The following is a 25,099-nucleotide window of genomic DNA, read 5'->3' as shown; positions in this document are numbered from 1 at the left end:
ATGGAGAAGACCTCCATGGCCACCATGGATTTCCCCTTGGTGCTCAGGGAGGTGGGCACAAAAGAGATCCAAACACTGCAAAACACCAGCATGCTGAAGGCGATAAACTTGGCTTCATTAAAGCTGTCCGGCAATTTCCTTGCATGGAAAGCCACTGTGAAGCTAATTACAGCCAAGAACCCCATGTACCCCAAGACAGTGCAAAACATGGTGACCAATCCTTCATTTTGGGGCCCTTTAGCACATTTAGTCATTTGAGAGGCTATCCTGGGCACCACCACAAAATGGACCAGTGGCAGATAACAACTTTGGCCTGCAGCCACCCACCATCTTCATCTCCAGATAATAGTTCTGATCCCACATCTGGCCCAGAGAAACCCACGGGGAGAGGGGATGGGAGCAGGTAGAGGCCCTCACTTGGCCTGGATGGGAGCCCAGATGTCACTAAGGCATTTTATTATAAATAGATATAAATAAGTAATAGGTAAGAGGTGCTGGGCACCTTGGCGGGAGCCAGGGAAGGTGTGCAAGGGTGCCCAGGTGCCCATGGGTGCCATATGTCCTGTCTAACCCTGCTCCACGCTGACTGCTCCACCACTGAACAATGACCCTCTCCTGCTTACATGTCATACTAGTTCAGCTCCACCATCCTTTGTCCTCTCCTGCTAAATGACTTGAGGTTCATATCAGATTAAGCGGGGAGGGCAAATGGAGGCCTGTTGGAGGTGTGTGTCCAGGGAGGCAATGTGGCCTACTTAGATGTCCTGGAGTGCTAAGGGGGTGTGCGTAGAGGCATTCTCTCACATCCCTATCTTGTCCACCAGGTATAGCCCCATCAAAACTTATTTTCTCCTTTTGCTTCTGAAGGCTTCAATAACCCCTGATCATCACACATCATGCATCACCTCAAAGACAGGGCCCTGCATTTTCTGGGGCCATAACTGGCCATAACAGTACGTGAGGTACTGGTTCCTCTCTATTCGGCCCTGGTTAGGCCTCATCTAGAGTATTGTGTCCAGTTCTGGGCTCCACAATTCAAGAAGGATGCAGACAAGCTGGAGCGTGTTCAGAGCAGTGAGGATAATCAGGGGTCTAGAAACAAAGCCCTATGAAGAGAGACTGAAAGAACTGGGCATGTTTAGCCTGGAGAAGAGAAGATTGAGGGGAGACATGATAGTACTCTTCAAAGACTTAAAAGGTTGTCACACAGAGGAGGGCCAGGATCTCTTCTCGATCCTCCCAGAGTGCAGGACACGGAATAACGGGCTCAAGTTAAAGGAAGCCTGATTCCGGCTGGACATCAGGAAAAACTTCCTGACTGTTAGAGCAGTGCGACGGTGGAATCAGTTACCTAGGGAGGTTGTGGGCTCTCCCACACTAGAGGCATTCAAGAGGCAGCTGGACAACCATCTGTCAGGGATGCTTTAGGGTGGATTCCTGCATTGAGCAGGGGGTTGGACTCGATGGCCTTGTAGGCCCCTTCCAACTCTGCTATTCTATGAATCTATGGTTTCACATGGTATAATTGGTAGGGCTGTGCATGGACCCCCTGATCCATGCTGGATCCCAATCCGCAACTTCCGGATCAGGTCCGCCCCGCCCTGTGTTGATCCACCTGTGGGCCACTCCGCTCAGCTGTGGAGCTCCGGATCCAAATTGGGGCTCCACAGCGGCAATGCCACCAGGTAAGGCCCCCCTACCCCCTCACAACTTACCTGCCTATGTCGTAGTCCGCCGGCAGCTTCAATTGAGGCCGAGGTCTCAAATAGGAAGACCTTCTTCGCTGCTGCTGCACCAACACCACACACGTGTCATGATAATGGCTTCTTACTTGTGCTCCGTCGCATTTGTTCAGATGCCATTTGAACTCTCGCCATTATACAGCCTGTTCTGACCAACTTAGTTTAGAAGTTAGTCAAGTCCAACTGGCCCACGGAGGAACAAAGAATGATGCAAACCTGTTTTTCTCCATCCAAAGTGCAAAGGGAGCCCAGTGTTCTTGGGCTGTGCTTCATTCACAACCTTAGGATTACCAAAATGACAGTAATTCTTCAGGAATCTCCATGGATTTCCACCCAGCAGGTCAATAGCAAAGAAAATCTGGAGAAAACATGTTTCATATAAATATGTCCTGAGTCCTTCGATGTGGGGCTGGGGTGGTGCGTGATGACTTCAGGGACATTTATTTCTCGCTAAGGTTGAATTCCCCTTCTAGAACATGTAAAATCCACCCTACTTCAGGTTCTGTTTGTCACTGATCAAGGAGGGATGTTTTGGCCACTGACAATTTGGCTTCTGCTCTTGCTATTTTGCATCCTGCCTCAGGTGACCCAGAGGATCCTGAGGACCACGTGCCACATGACCGGGCCTTATGAACTGCAAGACGACTATTACAGACCAGGAGACCTCATTGTCGGTGGGAATTTACTACTTGGAAGTTATTCCTATGAAGAGACGGCAAACTTTCATAGTTTACCCCAATTCCAGATGGCCCATAATCCAGTGTAAGTTTCCCCAAATGGCATCTGGGATAGGTTCGTGCCTGCTTTGCTCTCAGATTGGAAGGCTCCTTCCCGGGAATTGTAGCAGCAATTCAGCAGACATTAAATATATGCAGGTTTGAAACCCAAGTCTCAGAGACTTGTCGCCTTATTATAATGATGATTCCTACTATTTTGATTTATATCCTACCTCTTTCCCTCTCGCAAGGAATCCAAGCTGGCCCACCTGCTCCTCCTCTTCTCTATTTTGTCCTCATAACAACAGTACTCTGTTTCCAGACATTTAGCAGCAAGTGATGGGTTTTAGTCAATCCCAGATCTCTTTTTAAGGTTGGCTCACAGCTCAAAGTTCTTCTTAGATGTATACTGTCTGTTGTATGGTTTTATGGTTTTATATTGTGTGTGTTGTTTTTAATGATTTAATCTTTTGCAAACTGCCCAGAGAGTTTTAGCAATGGGGCAGTATGGAAATGTTAATAATAATAACAATAACAACAACCTTGCAGTGACTGTCCCAAAGTTACCCAGTGAGTTTTATGGCCAGGTGGGAACTAGAACCCGGCTATCCCGACTCCCAAGCCTACACTCTAACCACAAGACCACACTGCCTCTCTTGGGAATGACTAAGAAATGTCCCATAATCTGTGCCCAAAGCAGACCTCGTCTAACACAGGGGTGGCAAAGGTAGGTCTTGATCTACTGGTACATTGCCTATGTGGTGCTAGAGAAATTGAATAAATTTGGGCAGAAAATGGATCAGGGCTTGTGGTTGGTTCTCCTTGGAACAACTACAGTATGTTACCCCAAGGTCAAACCAAGTGCCCTTTGTATCCATACTAATATCTTTGTCATGTAATCCAGTCTCAGCACCAACACATCTCCTTAGAGAATAGAGCATAATATGAAGAAAATGACAGATAGTAACCCTATTTTAATTTATTTATTTGTTCATTCAGAATGATTTTCATGGAGTCAAGTTCTTACCTGGTTTTCATTTCCAGTTACAGAGTTTGCGATTTTTATCCTTGTGAAATGTTGAACATAAATCTGATAGAAAAGGTTTTTTTAAAAAGTGTCTTTTCTGACTGTGGTCTTATAAATCCTGATGTGAATGAAAGCTGTAAAATAAAATGAGAAAAGGGCATTTCTATTCCCATTTTGGGGACTGAATTTGCTCCCAAATAAAGAACATCCCTCTCATTTTGAGGTACTTCAATGGTTCTTGCTCTTTCAGATGCAATTCGCTGTGCTCCATGCTCAGAAGATCAACACCCAAACATGAAACAAGACCAGTGTATCCCCAAGAAGACCCACTTCCTTTCCTATCAAGAAACACTAGGGATCATTTTAGCTTCACTGGCCCTTTCCCTCACTCTAGTCACATCTCTTGTGCTGGCAACGTTCATTAAACATCGCAATACGCCAATTGTCAAAGCCAACAACCGAGACCTCACCTATGTCCTCCTCATTTCCCTCCTGCTCTGCTTCCTCTGCTCCTTCCTCTTCATCGGACGACCCACAACAGTCACCTGTCTTCTCAGACAAACTGCTTTCGGGATTATCTTCTCCATTGCCATTTCTTCCATTTTAGCAAAAACTGTCACAGTGGTTCTGGCCTTCATGGCCACCAAGCCAGGAAACATGGCAAGAAAACTTTTGGGGAGGAAACTGACAAACTCTATTGTCCTGTCCTGTCCCCTCATCCAAGCAATGGTTTGTGCTGTCTGGATTGTGACCTCTCCTCCATTCCCAAACTTGGACTTCCATTCCCTGGCTGGAGAGATCATAGTGGAATGCAATGAAGGATCGGTCACCATGTTCTACACTGTTTTGGGCTACATGGGGTATTTGGCTCTCATCAGCTTCATGGTGGCTTTCCTAGCAAGGAAATTACCAGACAGCTTCAATGAGGCCAAGTTTATCACCTTCAGCATACTGGTGTTTTGCAGTGTTTGGATCTCCTTTGTGCCCACCTACCTGAGCACCAAGGGGAAGTCCATGGTGGCCGTGGAGGTCTTCTCCATCTTGGCCTCCAGTGCTGGTCTCCTGGGTTGCATCTTTCTCCCCAAATGCTACATTATTGTGCTGAGGCCCAATCTCAATTGCAGGGATAGTCTCATGCAGAAGAAGTAATCTGTGTAATTTATTATTTGGCAAATTTCCTGGTAATTCATTTGCTAGCCATTCAATCATAATTCCCCATCATATTTATCAACAGAAGAGTTAATCTGATCCTGTCTGTATTAGTTGAAAATTAATCTGACCAATCAAATCCAAATTGTGGTAGGTAACTTTATTTATTTATTGATTTAATGTATTACCTTTTGTCTAAAGACGTCCAAAAATCCAGAGGGCACATCTTGTAAACTGCTCCCATGTGGTGTGTTAAAAATCATTAGAAGGTAATAATTCATTAGTGATTTATTTTTGTTTTTTTGAAAAGTATAGCTGTTGGGGCTCACAATATTCCTTGGAAAGCAGTGGACAATCCCATTCTTCAGTTTATTTCTTCACACAGTGTAGGGTTAAACTATGGAATTCATTACCTCCAGATGTAGTGATGGCCACCAGTCTGGATTCATAGAATCATAGAATCATAGAATAGCAGAGTTGGAAGGGGCCTACAAGGCCATCGAGTCCAACCCCCTGCTCAATGCAGGAATCCACCCTAAAGCATCCCTGACAGATGGTTGTCCAGCTGCCTCTTGAATGACTCTAGTGTGGGAGAGCCCACAACCTCCCTAGGTAACTGATTCCATTGTCATACTGCTCTAACAGTAAGGAAGTTTTTCCTGATGTCCAGCTGGAATCTGGCTTCCTGTAACTTGAGCCCGTTATTCCGTGTCCTGCACTCTGGGAGGATCGAGAAGAGATCCTGGCCCTCCTCTGTGTGACAACCTTTTAAGTATTTGAAGAGTGCTCTCATGTCTCCCCTCAATCTTCTCTTCTCCAGGCTAAACATGCCCAGTTCTTTCAGTCTCTCCTCATAGGGCTTTGTTTCCAGACCCCTGATCATCCTGGTTGCCCTCCTCTGAACACGCTCCAGCTTGTCTGCGTCCTTCTTGAATTGTGGAGCCCGAACTGGACGCAATACTCTAGATGAGGCCTAACCAGGGCCGAATACCTCACCAATACCTCACGTGATTTGGAAGCTATACTTCTATTAATGCAGCCCAAAATAGCATTTGCCTTTCTTGCAGCCATATCGCACTGTTGGCTCATATTCAGCTTGTGATCTACAACAATTCCAAGATCTTTCTCGTTTGTAGTATTGCTGAGCCAAGTGTCCCCCATCTTGTAACTGTGCATTTGGTTTCTATTCCCTAAATGTAGAACTTGGCATTTATCCCTATTAAATTTCATTCTGTTGTTTTCAGCCCAGCACTCCAGCCTATCAAGATCACTTTGAAGTTTGTTTCTGTCTTCCAGGGTATTAGCTATCCCACCCAATTTGGTGTCATCTGCAAATTTGATCAGCGTTCCCTGCACCTCCTCGTCCAAATCATTAATAAAAATATTGACGAGCACTGGGCCCAGGACTGAGCCCTGCGGCACCCCACTCGTTGCCTCTCCCCAGTTTGAGAAGGTTCCATTGATAAGTACTCTTTGAGTCCGATTCTGTAGCCAACTGTGAATCCACCTAATAGTTGTTCCATCTAGCCCACTTTTAGCTAGTTTGTTAATCAGAATGTCATGTGGTACTTTGTCAAAAGCTTTGCTGAAGTCAAGATATATGACGTCCACAGCATTCCCACAGTCCACAAGGGAGGTTATCCTATCAAAAAATGAGATCAAATTAGTCTGACAGGATTTGTTCCTGACAAATCCACGTTGGCTTCTAGTAATCACTGCATTGATTTCAAGGTGTTTACAGATTGACTTCTTTATAATCTGCTCCAGAATTTTCCCAGGGATGGATGCCGGACTGACTGGTCTGTAGTTCCCAGGTTCCTCCTTTTTGACCTTTTTGAAAATAGGAACAACGTTAGCCCTCCTCCAGTCGTCCGGCACCTCACCCGTCTTCCATGATTTTGCAAAGAATCATGGCAATGGTTCTGAGAGTTCTTCCGCTAGCTCCTTCATTACTCTAGGATGCCGTTCATCGGGCCCTGGAGATTTGAACTCATTCAAGGAAATTAGGTGTTCTTTGACCATTTGTTTATCAATCTCAAACTGCAATCCTGCCCCCTCAACTTCTGCTTCACTATTTTCCAGGGGTGTGTGTGTGTCAGAGACCCGCTTTTGAGAGAAGACTGAGCCAAAGTAGGAATTGAGCACTTCAGCCTTTTCTTTGTCATCTGTTATCAAATTGCCATCCTCATTAAGCAGTTTAGTTTTAAAAGGCGGTGGGTTAAAGCATTGCTTGTGTTTTGTTCAATCTTACCTTAAGTGCCTGGATATGCTGAATTCATGAAGAATTTGGCATTACTTGGACGGGGACTTTGCTGAGTTCTTGCTCCTCTTACTGTCTCCCACACTCTCAGCTTATGAAGTCTTCCAAGATCAAACAGCCTTTGGTTTAAGGGTCAACCCCCCACCCAAATTTTTAAAAATTTTATTTGTTATTTATCATTGAAAGTGCGACCAGACTTGGAGCTCCCAGTCTGTCCCCTTTCCTGTCAGCCTAGCCGATGGTGTCCAATCAGAGGGCACCATTGGCTGGGACTTGCCTCCACTTAAAAATAGTCAGGGCAAGTGCCCAACTTTTTTAAAGTGGTGTTTCCAGGGTTTGCCCCCAAATGGCTTCTCAATGGTGGCTGCATCATGTAGATGACCTGCCGCCACTCCGAATCCACCCCGGGGCAAACCCTTGGTCAAGACAAGCTTACGTACATGCTGATGCACATGATAACTAAGGAAAGGGAAGGTTTCATTATGCGCAACGCCTGCAGGAGTATCTCTGTTGTATGACCAGCTGCTGCAAAGCCATGTGCAAGAGGAAGCATCGGTGCGGAGAGTCACAGCCTGACAATGTTACTCATCAATTGTGGCGTACCAGGTAAGCACACAAAATAAATCAACAGCCGAAAGGGAAGCAGAAACATGTACAGAGGCAATTTTTATGTGTGGGTCTAAGCTCTTCCCTAGGCAGGATCTACACTATTCATTACACCGTTGTTTAAGTGCATTGTTGCATCCTCCCTTGCTACGTTACAAAATGCAACTTGAGCCCAGTCAATCGAAATACCTTTTCTTCTATCGTTTTACCCCGGCACACTCTTCTTTAGAACGTTCTTCATTATGCTCATACTGGCTCTGAAGTAAACCTCCTTCTTCCGGTGACTCTGAGCTAGACCTGCCGGGATAAGCCGGCAGGGAGGCGGGGCGACGCGTAGGGACGAGGGAAGCCCTGCAGCATCTTAAAGGGGCCATGTGCGCCCCGAAAGATAAGCGGTTTTTTAAAAAAATTAACCCTCTGTCCCCTCTTTCACCGCCCTCCCTCCCCCTCCCCCTCCCCCTCGTCGTGTTGTGCCAGCTCTCCCTCCCCTAGAAAAGCCCTCACTTGTCCTAATCAGGAAGCAAAGACCATGGTCACGAGACATGACTTTGAAAGACGGCATTGAAAACAACGAAAGGTTGGGGCACATTGTTAGTTTTAAAACGATTTTCACAGAAAGTGGAACGGTTTTAAAAGTCAGAAGAAACGTAACAACAACAGCATCACGTGACTGCTGACGTCATCTCTGCCAACTTGTTACATTTCATCTAGACAAGTGTAGGCGGGCCCCTAGCCAAGCGTGCCACCCCAAATTTGCCCCCCTCCTCATAGCATCGTAGTTAAGCTGGGGGGGGGATTTTTTGTGTGGGTCTAAGCAATTCCCTCCCCAAGCATGCCGCCCCAAAATATTGCCCTCCCCATTGCATTGTAGTTAAGATTAGGGGCAGTAATGGGCACTCTGGGCTCTGAGAACTACATCTGTTTCCCCTGGGCACAGGCCAACCCAGCTCCGTGGCTCCAGGGCCTTTTTAAAGCCCTCCATGGCGTTACTTTGTGCTGCCAAGAATGAACTTAAACCAGACTATGTTTTGCATTTATGGAATAATTGACAGAGATCATACTTCCTCTCCCTAGTGCTCTCCAGATGTATGGGACTGCAACTCCCATCATTCCCATAGTGGGTTGAAATGGTTGGAGTTGTGGCTTGGGACAATAGGAGTTCCAGTCAAAAGCATCTGGAGAATTTATTATTATTATTATTATTATTATTATTATTATTATTTATTTATTTATTTATTTATATAGCACCATCAATGTACATGGTGCTGTACAGAGTAAAACAGTAAATAGCAAGACCCTGCCGCATAGGCTTACATTCTAATAAAATCATAATAAAACAATAAGGAGGGGAAGAGAATGCAAACAGGCACAGGGTAGGGTAAACAGGCACTGGGTAGGGTAAAACTAACAGTATAAAGTCAGAACAAAATCAAGATTTAAAAGCTTTAGGAAAAAGAAAAGTTTTTAGCTGAGCTTTAAAAGCTGCGGTTGAACTTGTAGTTCTCAAATGTTCTGGAAGAGCGTTCCAGGCGTAAGGGGCAGCGGAAGAGAATGGACGAAGCCGAGCAAGGGAAGTAGAGACCCTTGGGCAGGTGAGAAACATGGCATCAGAGGAGCGAAGAGCACGAGCGGGGCAATAGTGTGAGAGGAGAGAGGAGAGATAGGAAGGAGCTAGACAGTGAAAAGCTTTGTAGGTCAACAGGAGAAGTTTATATTGGATTCTGAAGTGAATTGGAAGGCAATGAAGAGATTTCAGAAGTGGAGTTACATGGTCAGAGCGGCGAGCCAAGAAGATGATCTTAGCAGCAGAGTGGTGAACAGAAACCAATGGACTGATGTGAGAAGAAGGAAGGCCAGTGAGAAGAAGGTTGCAGTAGTCCTGGAAGGCCTGTATGAACAATGCTACCTCTAGCATGAGGGATCACCAAGAATATTGAACTCAAAGCGTCCATGAGTCATCTTGGAACAGGGTTAAGGCAACAGGTCATCCTAGTTCTGAGGCTTCTCCCAGGCTTCTCCCACAGGATCCAATTAAAGGTGTAGTTCTAGCACTCATCCAGAACATCTGTCTAGAGATAGAACGGGGAGGTTGATTCTGGAGTTCCCTTATATCTGAACGTTGGATTGAGGGGCTCAGCTTCACGCAGGCCCAAGGGCAGATCCTGACAATTAAAGTCAAATTCATCGACTTCAGGGTACAATGTGGCCAAGAAGTTGTCCTTCTTCACTCCCACCACACCCACATGATAGGTATGACATGGTTCTCTCATCTCTGCTAAGTCTTATTTCTCCCAATCCTTGGACCACTTCATAGCTGTTTCATAGGAAAAAGCTATGGGAATCCATAGCTCTCTGGGAATCCATGGAACAATCTGAGCTCCACAGCACCATAGAAGACATCGGGGCGCATCAGAGAGAGCCGGATTTCAGCAAGAACACTTTCCATGTCAACTGGAAACTCAGACAACCCTTGAGTTGCATAGTTCTTTGGGGGTGGGGACCCCATAACTGCCAACAGACCTTCCACCCAGCAATGCCTTATTGGCCAGCCTCGCACTGCTATACTAGGTGCAAACTCCTCCATTTCCCATCCACCAATTTTGTCATAAGCCTAGACGTTATCGTGGATTTAACACAGGTCAAAGGGCAGAACTAGAAAAGTCATGTTCAGCAGGTCCATAGAGAAGCACAGGGTGATGCAAACCTGTTTCTCTCCCTCCAAAGTGCAAAGGGAGCCCTGTGCTCTCAGGTTCTGCTTCTTCCTGTAGCCTGCAATTATCCAAATGACAGTAATTCTAGAGCAATTCCCCATGGGATGTGCATGCAGGAAGAAATCCTGGAGAAAACATGCTTAATAGAAGTACACCCTGAGTCTTTCTAGGTATGACTGGGGTGGCGACTGATCACCTGATGTCAGTTCATTAATTGCTAAGTTCTAATTCCCCTGCCTGTAAAAGCTGCTCTCCTTCAGATTTTCTTTGGTAGCTGATATACGAGGAAAGGTCTCTCTGTGCCACAGATGAGTTTGCTGCTGCTGCTGTTTTGGATCCTGCCTCAGGCCACCCAGACAATGCAGAGGACCAAATGCCACTTGCCAAGGAATAATAGAATGGAAGATTATTACAGGCCAGGAGACTTCATTGTCGGTGGAAATTTACCTCTTGGCTCTTATTTTTATATAAAGACACCAGACTTTCATGGTTTGCCCTTAGCATCACTCTCCACTATTCCAGCGTAAGTTTCCACAAAAGGGATCTGCGATCCTCATTTCCCTGTGTTGCTTAGAGATTAGAAGGCTTCTTCCAGGGAAATGCAGCAGTGCTGCTGCTGATGTTCAAAGCTTCCTGGTTTGATTTACGGGACTCAGAGAATTGTCTTGATTGGCCTTGATCAGTGATGGGAATCAAAGACTCAAAGGTAGTTCTTAGGGGCTTTGTGCAAGGAGCAGAGGAGGAGCGGGCTGATAATTTGGTCCCGTATATGATTGATGATCTGGTAGTGATAAGAATTGATGCCCAATTCCTGCCCACAGTAGACATCATCCACAGCAGGGGTGGGTCAGGTAGATCTCTGCATCATCTGCAGTGGATCAGCAAGCATGTCTTCCATTCCATTTGTGGAATGCTAGCAGCAAAAAAGGATCCCCAAAATGACAGAGCTGCAATCAAGAATGCAGTGGGTGTAAGTAGGAGTGGGGTTTTTGTGTCCATGGCCGTGGGCTCCATTCACTCCAAACAAACTCCTGAACTCAGAATATTTAAATTCAGTTCATAGGTCTTTAATTCAAATCACAGCTTCTGGTTGCGGGATCTCAGACTGCAAACTTGAAGGCTGCTCACTCCTGGTTTGGTTTCCAAACTTCCCCACTGTTTAAGTCTGATCATATAGAGGGTTTCTACTTTAAGGAAGAAGTCATTGTCTTGTTCACGACGGCTGCTTCAGATGCAGCCACGTGATTCATAATTGAAATCTTCCACTCTGGCAAATGTTTCATACAGCTCAATGAAACAACGCCACTGCACCATTTATGGAAATAATCTTGCAATAATATTAGATTCCAGATTATCTCTGGTTTTCCTATTTGTGTGATTTCTGGGGGAAGGTGCAGAAGGCATCCTGGAGTTTGATGGCATCATGTAATCAATCTGGAGGTTAAAAAAAATCATGCATGTGCCATATATCACTGGTGTAGAGACACTCAGCCCATAGCTAGACTGTAGGTTTATCCCTGGATCATCCAGGGGTCAAACCTGTTCATCTAGGGCCATAGCTAGACCTAAGGTTTATCCCTGGATCATCCAGGGGTCAAACCTGTTCATCTAGGTGACACACAGGGGATCCAGTGCTCAGGCAGGGGCGAACCCTGAATGATCCCAGGATAAACCTTAGGTCTAGCTGTGGCCATGGTGACACACAGGGGATCCAGTGCTCAGGCAGGGGTGAACCCTGGATGATCCCAGGATAAACCTTAGGTCTAGCTGTGGCCTCATAGTGCAAGAACAGCTGCAGGACCCAAGATTGGGAAGCACAGAAAGTATTCCCCTGGCTTGGTGCTTCAAGTGACTTTCAGTATGAAGATGACATTTTGCAGCCTGTAAATACTTGAGTGGTGTTCTTGAGCCCCAGAAGAAAGGCCTCTGTTAGTCAAAGGTTGAAGTAATTAACAATTAATCAGATGTGTATTTATTGCAAAGAATAAGCTTTTACCAAAAAAAAAAACCCCAAAAAACCCAACCCACTCCTTAAAAATATCCTGAAATATGCATTACATTCAACGAAATATGCATTACATTCATTCTTCTGCTGCCCCTTACGCCTGGAACGCTCTTCCAGAACATTTGAGAACTACAAGTTCAATCGCAGCTTTTAAAGCTCCGCTAAAAACTTTTCTTTTTCCTAAAGCTTTTAAAACTTGACTTTGTTCTGACTTTATACTGTTAGTTTTACCCTACCCAGTGCCTGTTTACCCTACCCTGTGCCTGTTGGCATTCTCTTCCCCTCCTTATTGTTTTATTATGATTTTATTAGAATGTAAGCCTATGCGGCAGGGTCTTGCTATTTACTGTTTTACTCTGTACAGCACCATGTACATTGATGGTGCTGTATAAATAAATAAATAAATAAATAAATAAATAAATAATGAGGACAGATTGGATGAGCAACCTCTGAAATTGCCTTCAGGCAAGTCAGAACCTCTGTCCTTCTAGTTCATTCTCCCCTGCGTTGATTGGCAGGTGCTACCGTCCCCCGTCCTACCTAGAATCCGGGTGCTGAGGGGCTTTTTTGGTCCTTTGGCTAAAAAGCAAAGAAACCAACAGAAAAACAGCAACAAGCGGCCAGTTCTGATGGCTCTGAAGGAAGGGAACTGGGAGGAGCTGCCTCACACTCCGTCAGACCATCAACTCTCTCTAGCTTAGTGTTTAGCAGAGACTCTCCAGGAACTCAGCTATGGGTTGCCTGCATATGCCAAGGATCATTGGTGGGTCCAGTTGGGAACAGGTTTTACCATCTCGAAGAGCTCCATTATTGCTCTGGCAGATCAGTACTAAAACTGAGAATAGATTCACAGACCCAACAAAATCCAAGCCACCATCTTCTCATTGAGCTGTGGTCCTTCGTCTAAATATGCAGCTTTCCAGCCCTCACGGTTCTGAACATAGGGCCAGTTTAAGTCAGAAGCTGCTTTATTTGCTGTCAGCGCTTTGACGCAACTAGGTAAATATTGCCTCTGTCCGGGAAAGCAGCCAAAGGCTGACAAAGATAAGCAATGGGAACTGAAAGCGAAGCAACGGTTTGTTTTATTCAAAGAACACAGGCAGGTGAGGAGGGGGAACGCAAGAGGCTTGGATGTAACTGGGAGGAAAACAAGGCAGAAGTCCAGGCTTATGGCATACAGAGTAGTTATTGTCTAGTCCGAGGTCCAGGGCTTTGGCAAGAGACGTAGTCGAGAGTCCAGTCCAGGGTCAGCACAACTGGCAAGCAGCAAAGCCCAAGTAACAGTCCCTAGGTCCACAGGGCAAGAACAGGCAAGCGAAGTCACAATCCAGTCCTAGGTCAAACAGGAGTCCAGAGCAGAGAGACGTAGTCACGAGGTCCAGGAGTCAAGGCAGGAATCAAGAACAAGAATCCAAGAAGCAAGGCACGGGGTCAAGAGATTCAGGAACAGAGGCTTTCATAGAATCATAGAATCATAGAATAGCAGAGTTGGAAGGGGCCTACAAGGCCATCTAGTCCAACCCCCTGCTCAATGCAGGAATCCACCCTAAAGCGTCCCTGACAGATGGTTGTCCAGCTGTCTCTTGAATGCCTCTAGTGTGGGAGAACCCACAACCTCCCTAGGTAGCTCAGTTAATCTCTGACAAAGCTACCTCGGCTGACGGCTGCGTATTTATGCTGAGTCAGGGTGCTGAGTCACGGTCCTTCACTGTTCCTTAATTGCTTGGCGTTTTAGATAAAGGCGGCATGACCGCCGCCTAGACTCCTTTTCCGCCCGCAGCTGACTAAAGACAGGTATGTCCGTTTCTCCCCCTGACCCATCCAGATTAGCAGAGGTCTCTGCTGGCACTAGCTCTTCCCTCTTGGGCTCTGCAGGAATCTCTGCCAGTCCAGACTCCATGCTTCCTGGGCTGGGCTCCTTGGTACTGGGTCCAGCTTCCACCAACTCCTCATCATCCCCTGATTCCATGTCTACGCAGGGCATGACAGCCTCTACAGATTAGCTGCTGGGTTAAACTGCTATAAAGAGGACCAGACGTATTTCATATGAGAGGCAGCCTATCACTGAGCAGGATATCTTATGTGGGGGAGGAAGAGAAAGAAGGTCTGTTGCCTTCACCTCCTTTTTGTGGGGCGCCCAGGAAGCATCTTGGCTGACCACAGGCAGAAACTGTGTGCTGGGACAGTGGGAGCCACCTCGACCTCATCCTGCATGGCTGCTCTGATGCTCTTTTTACTATGTTCTTCTCTTTGTAATCAATGGAGGAGGATTGTTCAATCAGGAGCAATGAGCCATTGTTGTGCCCGACAGAGTTGCCCCATCAGAAAGATCCTGCCAAAGATCCTTTATTGATGTATATATTTATTTATTTTTAAATCTCGTTGTAATGCGTTTTGGTGTTATGTGTAAGCCCCCAAGGAAGCATTTGCATCATGAAACGTAAGTAATGAAAATAAATAATAGATAAATACGTTTTTATTGTGCTGAGCAAGGTCTCAGATCCAGCTGGGCTCATCAAATGTTCCCTTGAAATGCATCTAACCAGACCCTGTGTCTCTGGGAGTAAATAGAACCATCTGAATTTCTCTATGGATCCTGCACATAGATGTCTTTGCTCTAAAATGGTTTTTGTTTGTTTGTGCAAAGATGGTTGAACAAGTTAGACTATTGAACCCTGCACTTCTTGGCATTTCCATTGGGATCCTCACCCACCTCCCGATCATTGCAGGACAATAATCAAGAACTATCAACACTTCCTGGCTTTTGTGTTGGCCATCACTGAGATCAACAAGGACCAGACTCTTCTTCCCAACACGACGCTGGGCTTCCGCATCTTTCAGCACCTGGACATTGTCAGTGTGATGCATCGGAACAGCCTCTCTTTGCTTTCCACTCGGGGGCGAATCGTTCCGAATTTTAAATGTGACAGGCAAGATCCACTGCTCTCTGTTATTGGGGGTCTTGACTCCCAATCCTCAAGGGAGATTGCATACTTAATGGGCACCTACAAGATCCCACAGGTAAGGGGATCCATCTTTGGATAGTTGTGAAAATCTGCAATGCTCAGGATCACTAAGGGAGTCAAGCCAATCTGATTTTATTCTCTTGCCCTCTGTGTGGGTGAGTTGCATCAATTCTGGATGCCAGGACTTTGGTTAACTTGCAAGCACAGTAACCTTGGTCGTAGGCCGAAATCGCAGGTGGCATTTGCATTACTCATGTTGCACGCAGTGGGTCTGTTCTGTTAGAAAACATGTAGGATTAGGAGAAATAGCAAGGAGTCATGTGACACCCTAAATGCTCAGAATCGAACATGGTGCTACAAGGATCTGTGTTGCTCTTGCTGCGATCGGCTAAGGCACCCCCACACTCCCACATACACATGCGGAACAATGGGATACATACTAGGCCTTTATCTACTGGGCCATCAATAATGAATTTGAAAATGAAAGCCAGGAAGCCCCCAACGTGTTTAGCAAGACTCCCATTTTCTTCTCTTTTCTTTGAGCATCATCAGACCGGGGGTGGGGGGGAGAATCATGTTTCCCGTCATTTTGTTTCAGTCCTACAATAAAGACGAGTGGGGGCCTGTCTACACACAGTCATCGGGGCGCCCTGAAGGCGCTTCAGGGCGCCCCGAAACTCCTAGTGTAGACACCTGTTCAGAAGAGACGGAGGAAGAGGCGGCGGCAGCGAAAAGTTCCCAGGGCTCGGCGGCTTTGCTGGTGAGTCCTTGCTGCTGAGCCCAACTCCCCGCCGGCCTCCTGCTGCCGGCGAAAGAGCCACCCAGGTTGGAGAGCTCGGCGGAAGCGGAAGCCGCGCTCTCCGACCCGGGTCGCTCTTACCCCGGCAGCAGGAGGCCGGCGGGGAGGCGGCGGCGGCAAGGACGCGGCCGGTTCCCCAGCTGCCTCCTCCTCCGTCTCTTCAGCTGCCATCTACACCATCGTTTTGGGGTCGTACTGGGGGCGCATTCATGCGCCTTCAGTACGGCGTGTGGAAGGGGCTTTCTCTTTCTCTTCACCCGGGGAAGAAAGAGCAAGTAAACAACAACCATGTGACCTCTTCATCGGTCGTTTTTATCCTGCTCCTTCCCCTGCACACAGCAGGAAATGGCAGCACATAGTGACAGAGCAAAGAATAAATATGTAAGATTTTTCCAGGTCTTTTTTGTAACGGGAAAGCATTCAAAAGGAGCGGGGGATGTGTGTGAGGTGGGCATCGTTGTGAAAAGGTCTCATGGAAATCCGTGAGTGCCCAAGAATGCGCATGCTATAAAACACTCATGTGATGACGCGCTTTTTTTCAATACACAGAACTGGGCCTATTTGTTTTAATGATTTTACTTACTTATTTATTGATTACATTTTTATACCACTTACTAGCCAAAGCTCTCTGGGTAGTTCACAATGGTTGGAAATTGCATCAGGGTAACCTGCATTACAGGCCACACTTTTTGGGTATTATTATTATTATTATTATTATTATTATTATTATTATTATTATTATTATTATTAGAATAGTTTATTTGTTTGTGGCACAAAGACCATTACAAAATACAAAGTTGCTAACATCACAACACACATTATTTACAATATTCATAATCTTTAGGGTACAATCCTTTTTTATCCACGGAGACAATCTGTAGATCTTTCTAGGGGTGTTCCGTTTGTCTGCAGCGCCCGCCCTTTGCTATCACACTGGTGACATGCATGTCAAAGTCACAAGAGTAATTTCAGTGATTACATTATAACCTGAAGTACTAACAGTCAATATCTGGCACTATCAGATAGATGTGATCTCTGATGATAGTTTATACACGGTTATTAGGTCAAATGGTCCCCCTTACAATCTACGCAGACTGTGTTAAGAAAGTTATTTCTGATTTTTTGGGCTGCAGCAGCAAACTTTGCTACCTTGATTGTGATTGCTTTACTATGGTCTGCCAGCAGATCGCAGATAATGTCTCTGGTGTGCCAACCCGCTCTTGCTAACAATAGTTCCTTTAGAAAACGCTCCCTGATTTCTTTGTACAGAGGGCAACGCAGAAGATAATGCGCTAGGTCTTCAATCTCTCCCGAGCCACAGATACAGATCCGCTGGGCATGGGGGACTTTTTTATACTTCCCCTCCAAGAAAGCAGAGGGCATTATCTGGAAAATTATTATTATTATTATTATTATTTTCCCACATTTCCCCCAATACTGGGACTCAATGCAGTTATCCACATTAGGGGGCAGGGAGTTATGAAAACACTACAGAGCTTCACTTCGTATTTGCTTGGCCCTTTGTCAAATGGATGTCTTCCCTCTTTGTTGCAGTTCATGCATCTGAAGTCAGCTGTAGAAGTCTAGGGAAGCTTACGCATTTTTTAAAAACAGAAAAGAAAAGGGGGAGTGATTCTTTAAAGCACCACAAAATGCTGCTGCAAGAGACTAACAGGAAATTCTTTCCATTAGCTGGGCTATGACTTCTTCCACCTTGTCCAGGGAGAGAAAAGTCAATTTCCTTTCTTCTACCAGATTGATCCCAATGAAATTGCCCAGTATGTGGGCTTAGTCCAGCTGCTCCTACATTTCCACTGGAACTGGATTGGGTTGATTGTTCACAGTGATGACAGTGGTGAAAATTTCATCCAGATCCTGACACCAATGCTCAAGGTAGATGACATCTGCGTGGCCTTCACAGAAATGTTCAAGTCTATAGACCCACACTATGTGCATCGAGTTCAAACTGGCTCTATTCCAAACTCTTGGTTTGAGCCTCAAGTGCTCATTGCCTTTGGCGACAGTGCTGTTATGATGCAATTAGCAAGGTTGTTGGATAATTATGAAAAAAAGTCCAAGACCCCATTTAGGAAGGTTTGGCTCATGACATCCCATTGGGAAATTCCAGCAACGGGATACCCCCAGGCCTCACAACTTCTAAAAATCCATGGTGCTTTGCACTTCAGAGTCCACAGAAGGGATGTGCAAGAATTCAGGCATTTTCTCCAAGCGTTAGATCCACTCAGACCGCAAGGAGACATCTTTCTCCATCAATGGTGGGAATGGACATTTGAATGTCAGTTTCTGAACTCAGCCTTAAACTCTCCAAGGAGGAAAAAAGAATGTACTGGAAAGGAGAAACTGGAGATGCTGCCAGGTGGCAGATTTGACATGAGCATGTCCAGTCGCAGCTATAGTGTCTACAATGGTGTTTATTCTGTGGCACACGCCTTAAATGCCATATCTGGATCTGACCGTGCCAGGACTGGGGAAGGCAAGAGGCTCCTGGATATTCAGCCGTGGCAGGTAATGTCATCTGACAGATTTGGCGATCGTAGAAAAGGTGCCTTGGTGGTTTCTGAAGGTCTGATCCTGGAAGCAAAGGGTGAGCCAGGGAGAAGGGATGTTACTCCTTTGTAAAGATGCTAAGGAAGACATTCCCCATACTACCTGAGTCTACCTGAGACATACAGTTCTAGTCTACAAAGGATGGTTGATCTCCCCTGCCCCCCGCACCTCTCAGAAGCTAAGAGCAGGCAGTTCCCTTACTATGTCTCATGTACCTTCTTGCAAGACAGCTGAAGACCCTCAAATGCTAGACTCTGGTTTGCTCTAGACGAACTCTTTCCAGCTCCAACTCAAAGTTGTTGCGTAGCAAGTAGAAACCAGCCCCCAAATCCCAAACCGCTGGACTAGCATAATCGAGCAGGTAGTGCCAAAAGAAGATGAGTCTTCCATATTAAACTAAACCATGGAATGCAGAAAAGGGTCATTAGCCTCCTAATGCAATGGCAGTCACTGTGGGCCAGTTCGCATGTCATGATAATCCATGCTGAAAATGAGCCACCGTGGGATGGTTGTTAGATCCCAGACGATCATGCCCTCTGCTGCTGCTTTCTGTGGCTTGTTCCCCACGTGGTCCACATGGCCCCTCCTAGCACATATCCCATGAAGCTTTGGAGCACAACCTCAGCTGCCTACTCCACTTATCTGCTAACAAGCACCAATGCACTCATTAACAGAGTAGAGCTTTTCTGTAGATGTGTTTTTTCTGCCTTTGGTGGGACTTGCTATATATGTTAACTTCAGGGGAGGGTTGCACAAACTGAACAATTTTCTTTTTTACAACTTTCAGGGAGATTTGCTCAAATTTCCCACAGTGCAGTATTGACTGCAAAGTGGTGCAGTAGTTATTGGGAATTTGTCCAAATCTCCCTGGTGGTGAAAAAAAGAATAATGCTAAATTTCCTCAAATCTCCAGGAAGGTGAAAATAAAAGGTGTCGCTGTCTAGTGCAGTGATAAAGTGAAGGATCAAATGGATAAGTGTTTAGCTTGGGAGAATGGAGAATAAGGTGAGGCAAAGATAGAGGTATTCAAAATTATGCATGGCATGGGTGAAATGGATGGGGAGATATTTTTCTCCCTTTCCCATAATACTAGAGCCAGGGGTCATCCCATAAAGCTGATAGGTGGGAGATTTGGGACAGATAAAAGGAAGGACTTCTTCACACAGTGCCTATGGAATTCACTGCCACAAGATGCAGTGATGTCCACCAATTTGGATGGTTTGAAAAGGGGGATAGACAAGTTCCTGGAGGGGGGCGCGTTCAGTGGCTGTGAGTCCTGATGGCTTCATGCTGCCTCTAGTATCAGAGGAAGTATGTCTATGTACAGCTAATGCTGGGGAACATGGGCAGCCGGGCTCTTACGTTCTTAAGTTTTTATTTCCTATTGAAATAATAGGAATTTATTCTACAATTCAAGAAGGACGCAGACAAGCTGGAGCATGTTCAGAGGAGGGCAACCAGGATGATCAGGGGTCTGGAAACAAAGCCCTATGAAGAGAGGCTGAAAGAACTGGGCATGTTTAGCCTGGAGAAGATAAGACTGAGGGGAGACATGAGAGCACTCTTCAAATACTTAAAAGGTTGTCACACAGAGGAGGGCCAGGATCTCTTCTCGATCCTCCCAGAGTGCAGGACACAGAATAATGGGCTCAAGTGACAGGAAGTCAGATTCCAGCTGGACATCAGGAAAAACGTCCTGACTGTTAGAGCAATACAACAATGGAATCAGTGACCTAGGGAGTTTGTGGGCTCTCCCACACTAGAGGCCTTCAAGAGGCAGCTGGACAAGCATCTGTCGGGGATACTTTAGGGTGGGTTCCTGCATTGAGCAGGGGGTTGGACTCGATGGCCTTGTAGGCCCCTTCCAACTCTGCTATTCTATGATTCTATGATTCTATTGGAAGTAAGGGCGGATGGTGAGGCAGGAGGGAGGCAGCAGTTTTGAACTTGCAAGGTTCAACCAATTGTTTGATGTTCTTGCCGGGCAACTGCATAACCCTTTCCAAGGGCCCAGGCACAATCCTGGCAATCCAACAATGTTAACAACCCTGGATGGGCTGCTGTGTTGTGTAAACCAGGCCAGTAGGTCAGAAGATGCCAGAACTCACTCACAGTTGCCTCATGTCCCAACTCTCTTCTCCATTTCAGATTCTTGCCTCTTTGAGAAACATCCGGTTCAACAACGGTGCTGGGGAGGAGGTCTCCTTCACGGCAAATGGCAAAAAATATAATATCCTGAACTGGATCTTCTTCCCAAATGGATCTTTTCATCCTGTGACTGTCGGAGAAGTGGATTCAAGGGCTCCCCCAGGCCAAGACTTTACAATTCGCCCTGATGCAGTTGTGTGGGCTACAGAGGTGGGGCTGGAGTGGAAGTTCTAGGGCAAGAGTCAGCCAAGGTGGCCCCACTATGACCCCCTGATGGCAGCTGCAAGACCCCTTCCTCTCCCCCATCCTCCTCCCCCCCCCCAATCTGGTGGACATGGGGAGAGAATTGAGCAAGAGAGAGAGGAAATCCAAGCTGTCGGAGGGATGGGGGGGCAAGAAAAGGAGGAATTGAGGGGGGGCTGCAGGAAAAGAAACAAATGCCCACAGGATCAAATGGCTACAGGACAAATTCACCCAGAAGTTAAAAGACAGACATACCATCGGACCCAACATGGCTTCATGTCCTTCGTCTAGTGTTATGGGACCACTTTAGAATGTTGCAGTTCCTCCCCTTGGGAACAGAAGTTGTCTTTTTAGATGAGACCAAGGGCCTGTGGAGAGCAGGGAAGGGCCATGATCACACAGCAATTTAAAAAGAGCGACTTTGCATAGATGAAGTCCCAGGTTCTGTCTCCAGGGAGGGCTTGGGGAAGGGTCCCATTCTCTCAGCTCTAGAGTGGGGCTCCCAGCCAGTGCAAACAATGCTGTGCTCAGTGGACGACGGGTCAGGTTCAAAGGAAAGCAGATCCCAACATTCCCATTTGAGTCTCAGAATACATTAATATCTCAGACTCAAACACATGCACACCCAATTAGGACAGGAGCATGGCGGGAAGCCTGTGCCCCACCCAAAAGTGTTGCAGGATCAGGGCACTTTCTCCCGACAGAGACGGTACAATATTCCTTGCAAATCTCTCCCTGGAGAAGGTATAACTGGGACGGTTGGGCTCCTGATGTCAGGGGAGGGGAGGGGATTTGCCATGGGGGGAGGCATCCCTTAGACAGCATAAGGATACAGCAGCTTCCATGGGTCCACAATCTCTCTCCCCAACAGTATGCATTGCGTATGTGCCTTTTTTGCGATGATTCTTAGCATCCTGCAGGCATCCAGAAGGTATTTGGCTCGCTAAAATTGGTGATCCTATTCATCATGTCATGGGAAACTCTGTTGAGTAACTGTGCTTAGTGCAATTTTCTCCCCAGAAAATCCTTGCCTGTTTGTCTTTCCCTCTTTAGAAGATACCTTTTGCAAGGTGTGTGGAGAGATGCTCTCCAGGTCACCAGAGAAAAATTCCAGAGGGGAAGCCGGTTTGCTGCTACAGATGTGATCGCTGTCCAGAAGGGACCATTTCCAATATGACAGGTAGCTCAGACTTAGGGAGCCATAGAGCCATGCTAAATGTAGTGGGGTCAGAGTAGAGTGGTGGCAGGCGGAAGATTATGGGAATGTTTTCTCTAGAAACACCAGTCTGGATTGCAAAGCAACAAGCGTCACTAGTTTCTGAAGAATACACAATTTCCTGAAGAAATCATCTAATCAAATAATGCATAATGATTCCATGTAAAATTATGAATATTTGTGATTACAAAAGCTGTTGGGTATTTCCCACTCCCATCTTTTCATGCAAACATTTTAAAGACTTTAAGCTTCATCCCACCAGCCTTATATTGTGCTGTTGCTATGCAAAAGACTACGCTATGCAAAAGTCTTGTGCTATGCAAAAGTCTATGCATAGCATAAAAGATTGTGCTTTTATGAGAAGATGGAGGGGAGACATGAGAGCACTCTTCAAATACTTAAAAGGTTGTCACCCAGAGGAGGGCCAGGATCTCTTCTCGATCCTCCCAGAGTGCAGGACACGGAATAACGGGCTCAAGTTAAAGGAAGCCAGATTCCAGCTGGACATCAGGAAAAACTTCCTGACTGTTAGAGCAGTGCGACAATGGAATCAGTTACCTAGGGAGGTGGTGGGCTCTCCCACACTAGAGGCCTTCAAGAGGCAGCTGGACAACCCTCTGTCAGGGATGCTTTAGGGTGGATTCCTGCATTGAGCAGGGGGTTGGACTAGATGGCCTTGTAGGACCCTTCCAACTCTGCTATTCTATGATTCTATCATTCTATGATTCTCTGCCATTGGAGGTCCTGGTGCCTCATTTGAAGTCTCCTCCTCCGTACACTGGGAGTTGAGATGGCCACTTCCTACCTCGCTTCGCTCCCCCATCCCAGCCACCCATCCCATCTTTTTCCTTTTTAAAGTTGCAAAAATTTAGACTGCAATCCGAGGGGCTCTAATTTGGAAATGCGTTCCATCGAACTCAATGGGATTTATTTACTGAGTAAGCATGCAAAAGAGTTGACTGCAGTCTTACATAAGGTTCTACTTTGGTGTTCAGTAACAAGAGAAGAAAATCCCAATCCCTGTTGTCAGAGGGGGAGTTGTCCCCACTTCAAACAACCAATAAATGGTAGGAGGGGGTACAAAGAAGATCTGGGTGGGTGGGGATAACAACATGTGTGAGTGAACCTCAATGGATCTCCCCAACACGCTACAGCAGAGGTGTAAGTTTACACGTTTTCATATGCTATATAAGCACTATATAAGCGAAATGAGATAATTCGAGGGTAAACCAGAACAAAAGTGTCTCCATTACTGCAAATTTTGGCATCGGACCTGAAACAAGTTGGGCAGCATGTTTGATCAGGTCTGGTGATTGGTCAGGTCTGGTCATTCCTGTTACAATGGGAGGATGCCAAAAAGATCACTGGTTTTATTCTGTAGTTATACCTGAAACCTGTTTCCCAGCCAAAGCACCAACACACTTCCTCAGGGACGGTCCATGATCTGAAAAAAATGACAGATATTTATTAGTTCATTTGACAGTTCAGAAAGCACTGCAGGAGTCTGGTCTTGGATTGGTTTCTACACTTACCTGAGTGTGTGTGTGTGTGTGTGTGTTAGATAATTTCCTTTTTTACTTCCTTGAAGAAAATTGAAATTGATTCTGGAACAAATTAAGTGGCAACCTTATGAAATAGATTGCCAAAGCCTTAAGAGCAAATCATATCTGTACAACAATCTAGAGAAGTTTCCAGCTCCATCTTTTTGAGCTGGCTAAGATAGAAAGGACATGTGTGTTAGGTTTGAGATGCTTCAATAGTTGTTGCTCATTCCAGATGCAGATAACTGTACCCCGTGCTCAGAAGATCAATATCCAAACAAGAACCAAGACCGATGTATCCCCAAGAAGATCCACTTCCTTCACTACCAAGAAACATTGGGGTGTGTTTTAGCTTCTCTAGCCGTGTTCCTCTCTCTGATCACAGCTCTAGTCCTGACAACCTTCATTCAACACCGTGAGACACCACTTGTCAAAGCCAACAACCGAGACCTCACCTACATCCTCCTCATCTCCCTCCTGTTCTGCTTCCTCTGCTCCTTCCTCTTCATTGGCCAATGCACAAAGGTCACCTGTCTAGTGCGCCAAGCTGCTTTCGGCATCATCTTCTCTGTTGCTGTTTCTTCTGTGTTTGCAAAAACTGTCACAGTGGTTCTGGCCTTCATGGCCACCAAGCCAGGAAACATGGCAAGAAAACTCTTGGGGAGACAACTCACAAACTCTATTGTCCTGTCCTGCCCCCTCATCCAAGCTATTATCTGTGCTGTCTGGCTGGTGACCTCTCCTCCATTCCCAAACTTGGACTTCTATTCCCTGGCTGGAGAGGTCATAGTGGAATGCAATGAAGGCTCAGTCACCATGTTTTACACAGTCTTGGGCTACATGGGTTTCCTTTCCTTTATTAGCTTCGTGGTAGCTTTCCTAGCGAGGAAATTGCCCGACAGCTTCAATGAAGCCAAGTTCATCACCTTCAGCATGCTGGTGTTTTGCAGCGTTTGGGTCTCCTTTGTGCCCACTTACCTGAGCACCAAGGGGAAGTCCATGGTGGCCGTGGAGGTCTTCTCCATCCTGGCCTCCAGTGCTGGTCTCCTGGGTTGCATCTTTCTTCCCAAATGCTACATTATTGTGCTTAGACCCAATCTCAATTGTAAAGATAATCTCATAAGGAGAAATAATCTGTGATTCTATTACAGAAGAAGTGGTGCTAAAATACCAAAAATACCAGCATAGTTTCGCTTAGACCTCTTACTGACAGTAACTAAAGGCTAGGAGAGGCAATTCAATCTTTAAGAAGTGGGGGGGGGACTAATGCAGGGAAAGCACCAAACGATTATTTGGGGAGCCCCAGTGATCCAGATTGGGACCCCTGGAGGGTTGGATTTGCACCCTGGGTCTGAGTTTCTCCATCACTCTACACTGACTTCCTTGACTTCTCCAGGGTTTC

At 46.1% G+C, this 25,099-nt stretch overlaps 1 protein-coding gene across 1 annotated transcript; it reads left to right on the top strand.

Moving 5' to 3' along the window:
- LOC134413189 (vomeronasal type-2 receptor 26-like) lies at positions 1-24,837 on the top strand. Its single transcript, XM_063147318.1, has 6 exons — positions 1-51; positions 2,326-2,412; positions 13,997-14,010; positions 14,946-15,237; positions 20,698-20,767; positions 23,933-24,837. The coding sequence occupies exons 1-6, from the start codon at positions 1-3 to the stop codon at positions 24,835-24,837; spliced, it is 1,419 nt and encodes a 472-aa protein (XP_063003388.1).
- Positions 24,838-25,099: the final 262 nt, after the last annotated feature.

The sequence above is a fragment of the Elgaria multicarinata genome, chromosome 23 (genome assembly GCF_023053635.1).
Source record: "Elgaria multicarinata webbii isolate HBS135686 ecotype San Diego chromosome 23, rElgMul1.1.pri, whole genome shotgun sequence".
Taxonomy (NCBI): domain Eukaryota; kingdom Metazoa; phylum Chordata; class Lepidosauria; order Squamata; family Anguidae; genus Elgaria; species Elgaria multicarinata.
Note: the sequence above shows the minus strand (reverse complement) of the source record. Positions and strands in the feature narration are given on the sequence as shown.